Raw genomic sequence first — 13,903 nt, 5'->3', positions numbered from 1 at the left:
CAGGGAGATCCAGCCTCTGCGGCCTGAATCTTGAACAGCCACACAAAGGCATACTTATGCTGTTTTAAAATCTCAGTCATTCCATTTTACCAACAAAGACTCAGGAGCCAGATGCTGGGGTGAACCCCTGCTAGCTCAGAGAGGCAGAGAGAGCACCCAGCTGACCTTCCTTAGCGGATGTAGAAGGAATGCCCACTCTCCCACACAGTCTCAAACAATTTCCTTTAAACTACATATCCCTTCCCTTCTACTTCCTGAGCATCTCTCTGTCCTTCCTCCTGATTTCCTCTTTCCGTTTTTTTTTTTTTTCCTTAAAATGCTATGTCCACTTCTTGTCAACTGGTTCCTTGCTCTGCCTCTTGACCTATGGTTGATTTTATTTAATCCTGTTTACAGTATTCAAGCAGAAACAGTTTTCCTTTTTTTTTTCCAGTAAAGAACACAATTCCCCGAGTTCACAGTGTGATCAAATATCCTGCAACTCTGTTACACAGAAGATTTTTTGTTTTTAGTAGAACAAGTTCCTCATACCAAAGCACCTGATCTAATCTATATGTTTAGCGAAGAAAAAGACCTCCGTGCGCCCTGCAAGACATTCCAGGTGTGCTCGGACTGTTGTGGCCAAAGTCACGTCAAGGCTGCGAAGCTCCTTCAGGAAAACTGTACAAATCACAGATAACAAGCATCGCTCTCCACAATGAGTCCTTCAAGGTCTAAGCATACCGGCTCATTCTATATTTACCCTAGATACACTGAAAAACAACTATTTCATTCTAATGTTTACCCTAGATCCGATGGCTCTACTTACACTACAAACATGGGTCTGTTGGTGTCTCATCCTCTGTGGCTAACTAATTCCATTATTTTATCATTCAGATGGGTGGGAACCAATTCTGTTGATGATCCTTTTCAAGGACTTCTTCCCTTTATGATTTATTTCTGTCCATTCTGGATTGAATGTCCTTGTTTTCCTTCGTTACATTGTTCCTACTTTACTTCAGAGTTACCTTTATCACAGAAAACTTCACTCTTCCACTGCCGAAGGATGGGGATGTAACTTAGAGAACCCCCAAACAATGAAGCATCCTGACAGGAGAGGAAATAGCTTTTCCCAAGCTATTTCTGTACCTCTTTCTTGCCCAGCTTTTACATGGTCAAAGGACTCCAGTGTGGGTGGTATATATATCTCAGGGGTAAAGGTACTATGTTGGCTAGTTTTATGTCAGCTTGACACAGTTAAAGTCATCTGAGAGGAAGGAACCTCAATTAAGAAAATGCCTTCTGGCCAGGTGGTAGTGCATGCCTTTAATCCCAGCACTCAGCAGTGAGAGACAGGTGGATCTCTGAATTGGAGGCCAGCCTGGCCTATAGCCAAGACTATACAGAGAAACCCTGTCTCAAAAAAAAGAAAACAAAACAAGCAAAAAGGAAGGAAGGAAGAAAGGAAGGAAGGGAGGGAAGGAGGGAGGGAGGAAGGGAGGGAGAGAGGGATGGAAGGGAGGGAGGGAGGGAGGAAGGGAGGGAGGGAAGGAGGGAGGAAAAAGAAAAAGAAAATGCCCCTGTAAGATCAGGCTATAGCAAACCTGTGGTCATTGATTGAAGAGGCCCCAGTCAATGCGGATGTTACCCTCCCCAGGGGGGGTCCTGGTTCTCTAAGAAAGCGGGCTGAGCAAGCTAAGAGGAGCAAGCCAGTAAGCAGCACCCCTCCATGCCTTTGCATCAGCTGCTGCCACCAGGTTCCTTCCCGGTCAGTTGAGTTCCTGTCCTGACTTCCTCTGATGATAAACCGTGATGTGGAAGTGTAAGCTGGATAAACCCTTTCCTCCCCAACTTGCCTTTTGGTCATGGGTTTCACCGCAGCAAGAGAAGCCCTGACTAAGGTACTTGCAGCAAAACCTAAAGATCTGAGTTCTATCCCCAGGACCCACATAGTGAAAGGAAAAAAGCTGACTCCCCAAATTATCCTCCAACTTCCACAAGTGGAATAAAAATTAAGTAATAACTAGGTACATTGGTTCAAGCATGTCATTCAGGAAGAGGTAGAATTATGAGTTCAACATCAGCCTGGGTTACACAGGACCTGGCCAGCCACAGCAATATAACAGGAGTAACTAAACAAACAAAAACAGAATATGAAGTGGTACTGGAGACATGGTTTCTTTGTGTAGCCCTAGATGTCCTGGAACTCGACCAGGCTGGCCTCGAACTCATAGAGATTCGTCTAACTGCCTCCCAAGTGCTGGGATTATGGGAATAAAGGCAAGTGCCACCATCCACCCTGCTCGCCCTGATATTTATTTTTATTTCAAATACAGTTTTGCAGCTACTCGAGGAAGCTGAAGTGAGGTGCAATACTAGCGGGCTTCGGGCTGGCACAGTACACAGGCTGCATGGAGGGGCTGGAGAGAACAGTTTGGGGAGGTCCACAGGACAAACTCACAGAAATCCACCTGCCTCTGCCCCCTCAATGATGGGGTTAAAGGTGTGCGGCACCACGCCCAGTTTAAAAGAAACCTTTCCATCTTTGCCCTTGCCGTAACAGGAGGAGCAAAGCCAAGCCCAAGCTTTGAAGCACACTGCTGCATTCTGACGCTACTGACATCACTTCCCATTTCAGGACTCCCGTTCTCTGGAAAGGAACCTGAACCCAGGATCTCTACAGACAAGGCTTTGTGAATGGCAGGCACCAGGAGCTCCCGACAAACACAAGCTGGAAGCAAGAATGTGAGAGTTGAGCCAGACGGGGTGGTGCACGCCTGTAATCCCAGCACTTGGGGAGGCAGCTGGCAGATCTCTGTGAGTCTGAGGTCAGCCTGGTCTAAAAAATGTGTCCAGGACAGCGAAGGCTACACAGAGAAACCCTGTCTTTAAAAAAAAAAGTGGGAGTTGAGTTGGAAGTTGAGGCAGTAGGGCTTATTATGAAGGCATTGGACAAGTCTTCATCCTAGCCCTTGGGGGAGTGAGGCAGGAAGTGCTTTACAAGTTTGACACTAGGCTAGGCTAAGCAGGACCATGTCTCTGAAGTCAAAATATCACAGAGGGAGAATGAAAGAGGTGCCAGCTGGAGGGCTATGAGGCAGGCAGCTATAGGGACCGCGCTGGGGTCTGCAGGAAGGGAGAGGTTTCTGCTCGCATTCTTCAAGGACAGTAGTGTCCTCTCACCGCACTTTCCAGCCTACGGAAACCACAGAGAAAGCCTCCATCCACTGCGGTGCCTTCTGATGACTAAAGTGAATCCTAGTTAGCAAATACTATTTTCCATGTGTGACTGGGCTATGGCAGCAGGGGGTTGGGAGTGGGTGTTGACGGCTGCAGTTCTCCCTGGCCATACTCTTCAGGGTAAGGGGAGCAGCGACTGTCTCTGACATGAACTCAGTGACTGGCTCTTCGATCACCTCTCCCTGATGGGGGGAGCAGCCTTACCAGGCCACAGAGGAAAACAATGCAGCCAGTCCTGATGAGACCTGATAGACTAGGGTCAGATGGAAGGGGAGGAGGACCTCCCCTATCAGAGGACTTGGGGAGGGGCATGGGAGGAGATGAGGGAGGGAGAGTGGGATTGGGAGGGAATGAGGGAGAGGGCTACGGCAGGGATACGAAGTATATAAACTGTAATTTATTAAAAAAAATAAATTAATTAAAAAAAAGGGGTCTCACTTGATTTGTAGGTGGCAGGGTTTATGATTCTGCTGCTCTAGGTCAGGGGAAGGGAAGGGAAAGGAGAATCTTAAACCTGTGTGCCAGGGAAGTGACATCTGGGCAAGAAATGCCTTCTGGGAATCTCAGGACTAGGCACACAAATACCATTCAAGACAGTGTGTTGTAGCTCCCCTCCCCCCATTTTACAAGGCTTGTGGTCACCAACAGTTTGTTGTCTAGGGTTCCAAGAATGAGGCTGCTATTATTTGTGTGTACAAGGAGGAAGCTCAGTCTAGGCGCAACTTTGGGGACTGGGGAAAAGTGCCAGCTTATTCTTAAATGCTGCAGCACCTCAATAAAGAACAAGATGCCGGGCGGTAGTGGCATACACCTTTAATCCTAGCACTCAGGAAGCAGAGGCAGGTGGATCTACAGAGTTCCAGGACAGCCAGGGCTACACAGAGAAACCTTGTCTCAGCTCCTCACCTCCAAAAACCCCAACAACAACAACAAAAAAAAACAAACAAAAAAAAGCATAACCAAACACACAAACAAAATGGAAGAGTCCTGTTTGTCTACAATGCTGAGAATGGGGGTGTGAACAAGCCACAGCACCTCTTACAGAAAAAGCTCAGCAAACAGGATGACCTGTGACCCTAGCCTCAGCTCACATTCATCCACTTGGTACTTCCAGAGGTCCTGGGGAGGGAGTCCAGCAAAAACTGCCTAGCAGCTGCCCTAAGTCTGAACCTTTCTCAAGGAAACATCAACGAATTTACCAAGGCAAGGGTAACGGAGGGGGAGGGTGGGAGGCACATTCGGTGGCATGGAGGGTAGGCTTCAGCCAGAAGAGAACCCCACTGGAGAGCTGGCACTTATGGAGGTTCCCAAGTTCTCTAGCAGGCAGGCGGGATTTGCCGACCCTGCAGAGCTGCAGAGCTGCGATGCTAGCACGGGAGACAGCAGGAAAAACGTCTGTGGCCCTTGGAGGACAGGAAGGCACAGCATGATAAGAATGGCGGTCTCTCCCGATGACAGATGATAGTTATAGAGCAAAGTTTTTAATTTTGTTCTTAAACAAATAAAAAATACATACCACCATGGTTACACCGAGACTGTGGGGACTTCCTGGGCTCACAACGAGGCCATCCTGAACAAACTGCTGAGCTTAGACTTATTTCTCAAACAGGGACCATAACACTCGAGTCACCGTGCCACTTAAACATGCACGTAGCACACATTCAGCAGAAGTTAGATGGGGGCTACAGGTAACACGCACACGTTAGGAATGAGGTCACAACTGAATGTCAACCCAGTGCCCTAGTGTCTAGTTTTGGACACTAGAGAGTGCACTGTCTGGCAGTTTCCAAGGATGACTCCTCCCTTTACTATGCTGAACCTGACGGAGATCCACTGGATATGTGAGTCTTCTTCACAGCTTAAACAGGCATTTGTCTGAGGAATGACTGGAGGGGCAAAGGAACAAGCCCCAAACTGAATTCTGAATGTATGTGTGGGTACCTGACACACAGGAGGGGGAGGGAGAAACTGTCCTTCGAGAAGCTGGCAAAGCAATGGGATGCCAGAAACCAGTTACCTGGTAAGTCCTTGTCCAGTGGTAACAGGAATTCTTTCTCCTTGGGAGAAGCGTCAAGGAGGTGGCTGAGGAAGGTGGCTCAACTCTGGCCTCGGAGAAAAGCTACAGTAGGGATTGGGGGATGTCTAGCAGAGAGCCCAGCCTGACTCCCACCTAAAGATATGAAGTGCAAGTGTTAACGGGTATCATGGAAGGCTCAGGGCTTTCCATTTCATCGGCTCAGGATAGGGATTAAAGTGCCACCTTCTGGTGCCATTTAGTTCTCAAACTGCTGACATTCCTGTTTCCTATTTCTTATGCCCATAATGTTTTCTCCAACAGAGTTCAAGCACTGCTTCATTCTGAGGCTCCCAAACATCACTTCCCCTAACAGCAATACTCTTCTCCATTTTCTGAGGGGACCCAGGCTGGAAGTCTGTGGAGGAAAAAGAGCAAAAACCAAAGGTCACAGAGTGAGGTATGGCCAGGAGCTATGGAATGCACTGAGGCTATCTGCTGGTCGATTCCTGGGTCCTGGATCATTTGTGCCCCCAAAACATGAGGAACTATCCTCTTCTGCAGTCACAGGTTCAAAGTGCTGGGTGAGCCTTGGTTCTTTTTTTTAATTTTCTGAGACAGTCCCACGTAACCCAGGATAGCTTGGTAATCATGTGGCCCTGGCTGGCCTCAAACTCAGTGCCCCAGTGTGTGCCACCATAGCTGGCCTGCTCTGTGGTCTTTACACATTGGAGGATGTCTAACCTGCACTGTGCTACGAACAGATTAAAAAAATGCCAAAAAGTAGCTCCTGAGGTACAGTGGTCACACCAATAAGCCCACACGGCAGAGGTTAGGGCAGGAGGCTTGAGATGCTGGAGGCCAGCCTGGACTAGAGACCCTGTCCAAACAAACAACAACAACAAAAGGGTAGCCTTAGGAGCCACCTAATTTCTCACGGAGGAAACTAGAGCCCAAAGACAAAAAGAAACCTGCTCAATCATTGAGATGCTTAGTGGTGGGTTTTTTCCTCTCTTAAGAGGCACAAAGAATATATCCGTAGTGATTTTCGTGATTCGCTGTCCCTTGCCAAACAGTCCATAAAGTGCTCAGAGGTTTGAAAAGTAAGGCTGGCATTCATCTTTCTGGAAGCCCAGATGCCTCACTATTTGGCTATAAGGGCAGGCCTGGAGTTCCTTTTGCCACCATCTTTATTCCTAAGGAGGCTTGCCTGGTGGCTGAAGGAACTCAAAAAGTACAACCTGACATAACCCCCCACTCCGGAAGCTTGAAGCCACGAACTGCTGAGGGCCGAGGAAATCCTGTCCTACTGTCAGGGGCAATGGTCAAATTCCTGGGGTGAAGCAAGGCAATTTCGGCTCAGGTGAAGACAGGACGGCAGGATATGGGAGCTGAGGTGATAAGGCCAATAAGAGGGAAGCAATCCGAGTGACTTCACTGGGCTGGACTTCACACATCAAGACTCCTCAATCCACAACGCTTCCGAGCCCAAGGAGTCTTGACCTTCCAGAGCCCTTCTGGGCCTCCTTTCTCCTTTCTTGAGTTCTCACACTTACAGCTACCCCAATCTCTCCGAGTTTCGAAGGCGGGTTTCAAGCCACCTCCGCTCGACTCGCTGGGACCCCTCGCCACTCATCTGCCAACGGTGGTCCCCCGGTTCCTGGAGCCACAGCGCCCTCCCCAGCCCCCCACGCCTAGGTGCCTCCGGTTTTTCCCCCCTGCTGTGGCCGGCAGGAGCCCAGCCTCAAATAAAATGGATCCAGCCCTGGGGCTCCGCGACCCCGGCGCCGGCAGGGTGCTCGGGCCCCAGCAGCGCGTAGTCGCGGCCGCCGTTGTTGTCCCAGAACTCGCGGCCGGTTACGCGGTAGCGAAGGGCGAAGAGCAGCGCGCCGCCGACCGGAGGCGCAGGCAGGCGGAAGGCGAAGCGGTCGGCCCGCGGCGGGGCCGGGGCCGGGCCGGCGTAGGAGGCGGGCGACTCCCGCAGGCTGCGCCAGCCGTCCGCGCTCCAGCGCACGCTCACGCGCTTCTCGTAGGCCAGGTCCAGCACGCGCGCGCTCCCGGCCACGCCCGAGGGGCCCGCGTCGGCGCGCTCCAGGCAGATGCGCTGCGCTTGCAGCCGGGCGGCGAAGCCGGGCTCCAGCGCAGGCTCCAGGGCGGTGCGCGCCTCCTGCAAGGGGAGAGGCCGGGGAGGTGGGTCAGGGCCGGACCCGGGGCCAGAAGGCTGGGGGTGGGGGAGGGCGGGACACGGCGGGCGCCTACCTGGAGGCCGCGGGCGCGCGGCGGGCACGGTGCGAAGTGGCGCAAGGCGTCCCTCTGCAGTTGCATCTGCACGTGGCGGGGCACCCGGGGCGGCTCCCCCGGGCGGAAGCGGCGCACCACGGCCAGCTCCAGCCCCAGCGCGTCGGCGAAGCGCACCCTCTTGCGAGTGTCCGGGCTGCGACTGCGGGCCGTCCGCGCCCCGCCGCCACCTGCGGGTGCCGAGCGGGCCCTCCGCCCCCGGCCCGGAACGTGTGCCCGCGAGCGGGCGCCCGGCCGGGTCCCGCCCTCCCCCGGCTCCTCCTCCGACTCCTCCTCGAGGCTCGGCCGCTGGCTGCGGTAGTAGGCGCGCTCGGTCAGCGCCGCTATGAAGCTCAGGTTGCGGGGGATGTCGGTGCGCGGAGGTCGCTCGTGGGACATGTCACCCCTGCTCCCCAGCGGGGCCGGCGCGCAGGGGCCTGCGCGTCCTCGCTCTCCCGCCTGCTCTGCGTCGGAGCATAAGGTGCAGGGCGGCCTGGCAGCTGCTGGCCGTGGACTCTCCTTGCTGTCACCTCGGGTACCCGGCTTGCTCGGTTTCCTTGAGCACCTTTCCCTCCCTTGGGCGCTCAGCCCCGAGGTCCCGCCATCCGTCCTCCTGCTTCCAGTTGTCTGCTCTGAGCGTGCGCTCAACGGCGCTCACCCTTTGGTTCTGCGGGCCTCGCTGACCCGGCCCCCGCCCACAGCCCTCTGACAGGTGGCTCGCATCCATCTTCAAGGCTGCACCAGGGGGCGGGACTGACTCCATCCTTGGGGTCCCAGATGAGTTACTCCAGTATGAGAAAGGTTAAAGCAGGGAGGAAGGAGTAATCTTTCGTTTTCTTGCACGGAAAAGTTCAAAGTGCTAAGGGTTTAACTCTGTTTGGGGCTCAGTGTTTTTCTTAAGGCCAGGCTACAGGTTTGAGACTGGGGTGATGATGGGTGTAATGAAAGAAAGGACACGAATTCTAGGTCGAAGACTCAAAAGCATGCGCGGTGTTGTCACACTGGCTGCTAAAGAAGAGTAGTGGGAACACCTAGCTTCCAGTCTTATGTCCCCTGCTGTGTGACCTAGAGAAAGGACTACCTTCTCTGGACCTTGGTCTTCTCACTCGTTAAAAAAAAAAAAAGTTCTAATCCCTAACTGTACATCTTTTCAAGAATGGAGGCTGTTTCTGATTCACGACAGGTTTTTTTGTTTTGTTTTTACTTTTGTTTTTGCTTCTTCGAGACAGGGTTCTCTGGGTAGCCCTGGCTGTCCTGGACTCGCTTTGTAGACCAGGCTGGCCTCGAACTCCCAGAGATCCTCCTGAGTGCTGGGATTACAGGAGGCGTGTGCCACCGTACCTGGCTCAGGCAGTTTTTATACATGAACGGCCTCCCAGTTACTGAGCTGAGCTTCCAGGAAGGACACAGGACCGGCTATTTTCCGTTTCATTTTTGAAAAACGTACTTGTGAAAATGTGTGTAAAAGGTTTTCTAACTTATCTACCGATGTTTTTTTTTTCTTTTTAAGATCTACGTATCTACGTATGAGTGCTCTGTCTGCATGTACACCTGTATGCCAGAAGAGGGCACCACATCACATTATAGATGGTTGGGAGCCACCACCTACGAGGTGGTTGCCGGAATCCAGACTTCTGGAAGAGCAGCCAGTGCTTTTAACCACGGAGCCATCTCTGCAGCCCCTCTTTTTTGTTTTTGTTTTTGTTTTTGTTTTTGACAGGGTTTCTCTGTGTGACCTTGGCTGTCCTGGAACTCACTATGCAGACCAGGCTGACCTCGAACTCAGAGATCCGCCTATCTCTGCCTCCCAAGTGCTGGGATTACAGGCGAGAGCCACCACAGCCCAGCATCTACTGATTTTTTTCCAATGATTTCTTTTATTTTTAAATTATGTGTTGGGGGTTGTATATTTAGTAGTGCAGGTGCCCACAGAGGCCAGAAGGGGTCATCTGATAGCCCGGAGCTGGAGTTACGGTAGATGTGAGGGGCTAGAAGTGGGTGCTGAGAATTCACCAAGGTCCTCTAGAAGAGTGGTGTGCGTGCCTGACGGCTGGGCCATCCTTGCCAGTGTCACGTAGTTACTAATTGTGGAGCTGGGATTAGTACTTCAGCAGCTAAACTCTAGAGTCCACCCTCTTTTTTTGGTGGGGGGGTTAATTTTTTTATATTAATCACAGGTTGAGTCCACCCTCTTAGCCATTTAGTTGTTATGTAACATTAAACCACACATGGTAACAGATAATACTAGTCTCTTCATTAAATGTTGATGCTGACACCTGATACAGAAGCGGAAGGTAAGAGGCTCAAAATGGCCCCGTGGTAAGAGCATGCCCTACTCCAGGGAATCCGATGCCCTTTCTGGCCTCCAAGGGCACCTGCGGTCACATGACCATAGCCCCTACATGGACACACACAAGCACATAATTAATTATCTTTTTAATTAACAAAAGGAAGTATGACCTGGAGAAGACAGGAGCTCCACAAGGACCAAATATATCTGGGCACAGGGGTCTTTTATGAGACTGTTTCTCCAACCAAGGACCAGGTGTGGATATAACCTAGAACCCCTGCTCGGATGTAGCCCATGGTAGCTCAGTATCCAAGTGGATACCCTAGTAAGAGGAACAAGTACTATTTCTGACATGAACTCAATGGCTGGCTCTTTGACCTTCCTCCACCGGAGGGAAGAGCAGCCCTGCTAGGCCACAGAGGAGGACATTGCAGCCAAGCCTGAAGATACCTGATAAGCGAGGGTCAGATGAAAGGGGAGGAGGACCTCCCTTCTCAGTGGACTTGGAAAGGGGTAGGGAGAAGAAAAGGGAGGGATGGTGGGAATGAGAGGGAATGAGGGAGCAGGATACAGCTGGGATATAAAGTTAATAAACGGTAACTAATATTAAAAAAATAAAAATTAAAAAAAGGAGGGCTGGGCATGGTGACCCTTAATCCCAGCACTTGGGAGGCAGCAGCAGGCAGACCTCTGAGTTCGAAGCCTTCCTGGTCTATAGAGTGAATTCCAGGAGAGTCAGAGCTACTCTGAGAAGCCTCATCCTGAAAACCCAAAATAAGAGCTGGAGAGAGTTCATTTCCCAGCCCCTACATGGCGGCTCACAGCGAAGGTGGCATTCAGTGTTCTCTTCTGATGTGTGTTCTCTTCTCTATATGCAGATAGAGTACTCATATACATAAAAATAAAGAAATCTTTTAAAAAACCCAAAATAGATAAGCAAATAATTAACTAAATAATAAGATGGGGTCGGGCATGGTGGTACACTCCTTTAATCCCAGCACTCAGGGAAGCAGAGGCAGGCAGATCTCTGTGAGTTCAAGCCCAGCCTGGTCTACATAGTGAGTTCCAGGACAGCCAAGGCTTAGAGAGACCCTGTCTCCCCCTCAGCCCCTCAAAAACATAGAAAACTTATTTGTGGTGTGGGTGTTTGAAGCCAGGGCCCGTGCTTGCTGGACAGACACTCTACCCCTGAGCTCTTGAAGTCTATAAATTTGTAGCAGTGTGGCTTAACACAAAATGACTACACAAGGGACTCAACGGGAAATAAACCCTGAGACTTACATGTCTTACTGTGTGGTTCCTCTGTGTGTGTGTGTGTGTGTGTGTGTGTGTGTGCGTTCACAGCAGCATTAGCTAGGACTCATAAAAAAATAAATAACAACATTGAGTTGTGTTTCTTATTTCACACCTAAAATGCACGGAGTTACTTCGTGTCCTGAGGTGTAAAATAATTATGCACTGATTAATATCACAGTCAGGCAGCTGAAGGGATCCTCCTTGCTCTGGTGAAATAATATGGCATTGAAGTAAAACCAAGGAGGCTCCCCAGTAGTTTATGGCCTGGAGTTTTTGGCTTGTCTTTGGCTCTATCCTGTGGGACTGGCAAGATCCTTGTATACCTCTGGACTAGATAACAGAGTCTGAGGACCCCACTCTTCTGGAGGCTCACACTGACATCAAATCTTCCAGATTAGTCTGTTTTTTAAATAGCAACTGCAATAATCTCTAAACATCTGATAGGAACTGCTCGGAGACTACCCAGAGGTGCCAACTGATTAATTTAGTCAGTGGGTACTGTTGGCTTATTTGGCTGTGAAGACACAAATGTGAATAAACCACAGCTCTGTCTGTCGAGGAACTCACTCTGTAGACCAGGCTGGCCTCAAACTCATCAAGATCCGCCTGCCTCTGCCTCCCAAAGTGCTGGCATTACAGGCTTGTGTTATTACCACCCAGCTATTAGGGTCTCTTAAGACCAGTAATAAAAACAAATTCACACTCTGGGGAGGCAGAGGCAGGTGGATCTCTGTGAGTTTGACGCCAGTCTGGACTACAAAGTGAGTCCAAGACAGCCAAGGCTCCACGGAGAAACCCTGTCTGGAAAAAAAAAAACCACAGCGACAATTCAGTGTGGGGTACACATGTGTAATCCCTGCACTAATCAGGAGGTGCAGGAGAAGGGATATCAGGGTCAACTTTATCTCCATAGTGAGTGCAAGATCAGCCTGGGCCACACAAGACCTCACTGCAGAACAAACCTCCAAAGTCTATTTATTTCAAGTAAACCATATTGCAAAGGAAAGCCTTGAACTGGATGTCTCTAAAAACAAATGGGGCTGTCTTCCTGGTGGCATCTAGAATGATCAGTCCAAGAACAAAGAAGAATGAGTATGAGTGAAGGTACAGAACTGTGCAAGAGTGGGTTAGGCTGTGTGTTCAGAGAACTCAGAACTGCTGTGCATTCCAACTATAAAACAACCTTGATGGCCAAAGGGAAGAGGAGGTCATCTCGAGGCAATGCACTGTCAACGTTCAAACTTACAGGTCAGACTGAGTTAGGCTAAGTCCTAGCTTCTCTCCTTAGTGTGTGGATTTGGGCAAATGATTTACCCTTTCCAAGCCTCAGCTTCCTTTTTCACGTAATAAGGGTTAAACAGCCTAAGAAATAAGGTGAGAAGAACAGTTATACATGTAAAGAAAGTACCGTGGCTCACGGCTGCATTGCCACCAGTCTGGAAAGCTGGCACAGACAGAGTGTGAGGTTAAAGTCAGACTGACTTACAAAGAACACGGAGAGAGAGAGAAACGGAGGAGGAGGAGGAGGTGGTGGAGGAGGAGGTGGAGGAACAGGGCACTCCCAATAAATTCCCATAATGTGTTGCTACTATCATCTCCGTGGCTTCTCTGGTGGCCACACAGATAAAAGGGAGCACCAAGGCTTAGTGGGAGAAGCAAGGGGAAGCAAACAAGAAAGAACTGAAGGAAAAAAAGCATAATTGGGTTGCCTCTAGAAAGAGGCTGGGCTAAAGTTGCAAACTGAGCTAAAGAAATGGTAAGGTTCAGGAGCCCAGTGTGACGGAGGCACTGGCCTCGTGGTCGTGGTCAGTGCCCTCCTGTGGAGCAGTCAGAAAGCTTCTTGCCCTGGAACTTGCTCTACATAAATATATTATCATGTGCTGGGCAGTGGCAGTTCATGCCTTTAATCCCAGCAAATCGGAGCAGAAGCAATCTGTGAGTTCGAGGCCAGCCTGGTCTATACAGTGAATTCCAGGACAGCCAGGGCTACACAGAGGAAAAACACCTTCAAAATAAAAGCATGTGCGCACACATACGTTTTATATATACACGTTTTTACAAATGCAAAATATATGTATACATGATATATGTACATATATTTATAATATAAACATATTTAGTGTATATGCATATGTGTACACGTTTATATGTTACACACAAGTGTATAAATATATACATGTATTCACGTGTAAGTTTAGATATATGTAATTTGTAAAACGGGGGCATTAACCTTAACATTGGTAACTTGAATTTAGGGAGGGTGTGTATTTCTATTAGTAAGCTTACATCAATTTGTGCCTTTTATTGTTTGTGTTTTTAAAATGAGGATTAATTCATGTGGTGGGTGAAAAAATTAAAAGAAAGTCAATCTGATTACAAAAGATGAAGAGTGCCGTGGACACTGCAATCCAAGGCCTGCCACCCTGACGCCTCGCTGAAACTCCAGCCCAGGAAGAGCCCACTGGATGAAAGGCCCCCGGGGCAAGTACTTTTGTGTTTAGCGTCCCTACTAGTCCCACAAGGGCAAGGCGCTGTTCCCAGCTCGATGGGAACTGCTCTTCTTTTCTCAGGCACACAATCGGAGGCCGGAAAGTTCAACAAGTGCCTGAGCGGGAGCGACCTTCCGGGAACGCCGAATTTGCACGGAGCTGCAAAGCCGGGTGTGTTTCTCCGGGTGCGCAGCGGGCTCAGCAGGCCGCCAGCGCAGGTCACCGCGGCCTCTGAACAGCCTTTCAATGGCCCTCTCTTCCCGGAGTTGTGGCCCTTCCCAGCCCTGCCTCCCAGCCCCGCCCCTCTCCCTGGACGCA

General features: G+C 50.2%; 1 protein-coding gene and 1 long non-coding RNA gene across 3 annotated transcripts; one reads left to right on the top strand and one right to left on the bottom strand.

Annotated features, from left to right (window-relative positions):
- Positions 1–112: 112 nt before the first annotated feature.
- On the bottom strand, positions 113–8,130 carry Ppp1r3e (protein phosphatase 1 regulatory subunit 3E). 2 transcript variants are annotated; one of them, XR_009594211.1, is made up of 3 exons: positions 7,493–8,130; positions 6,475–7,400; positions 113–5,651 (listed from the first exon to the last, which is right to left on the bottom strand). XR_009594211.1 is itself a non-coding variant. In XM_021639594.2 (2 exons), the coding sequence occupies exons 1-2, from the start codon at positions 7,907–7,909 to the stop codon at positions 6,978–6,980; spliced, it is 840 nt and encodes a 279-aa protein (XP_021495269.1). In that variant the 5' UTR covers positions 7,910–8,130; the 3' UTR covers positions 113–6,977. The 2 variants fall into 2 exon arrangements, 1 of the variants encoding a protein (XP_021495269.1); XM_021639594.2 differs by having other exon boundaries at positions 113–7,400.
- Positions 7,328–11,082, top strand: LOC132656448 (uncharacterized). Its single transcript, XR_009594212.1, has 2 exons — positions 7,328–7,423; positions 9,021–11,082. It is a non-coding gene; the product is annotated as an uncharacterized LOC132656448 (long non-coding RNA).
- Positions 11,083–13,903: the final 2,821 nt, after the last annotated feature.

Source organism: Meriones unguiculatus, chromosome 9, assembly GCF_030254825.1.
Source record: "Meriones unguiculatus strain TT.TT164.6M chromosome 9, Bangor_MerUng_6.1, whole genome shotgun sequence".
Lineage (NCBI taxonomy): Eukaryota > Metazoa > Chordata > Mammalia > Rodentia > Muridae > Meriones > Meriones unguiculatus.
Note: the sequence above shows the minus strand (reverse complement) of the source record. Positions and strands in the feature narration are given on the sequence as shown.

Bases quoted from the DNA above. Each gene is read 5' to 3' on its own strand.
- Ppp1r3e (XM_021639594.2), bottom strand. From the start codon at position 7,909: ATGTCCCACGAGCGACCTCCGCGCACCGACATCCCCCGCAACCTGAGC. The intron at 7,401-7,492 runs GTAGGCGCCCGC...CTCCCCTTGCAG, and splicing joins CGCGCGCCCGCGGCCTCCAG to GAGGCGCGCACCGCCCTGGA.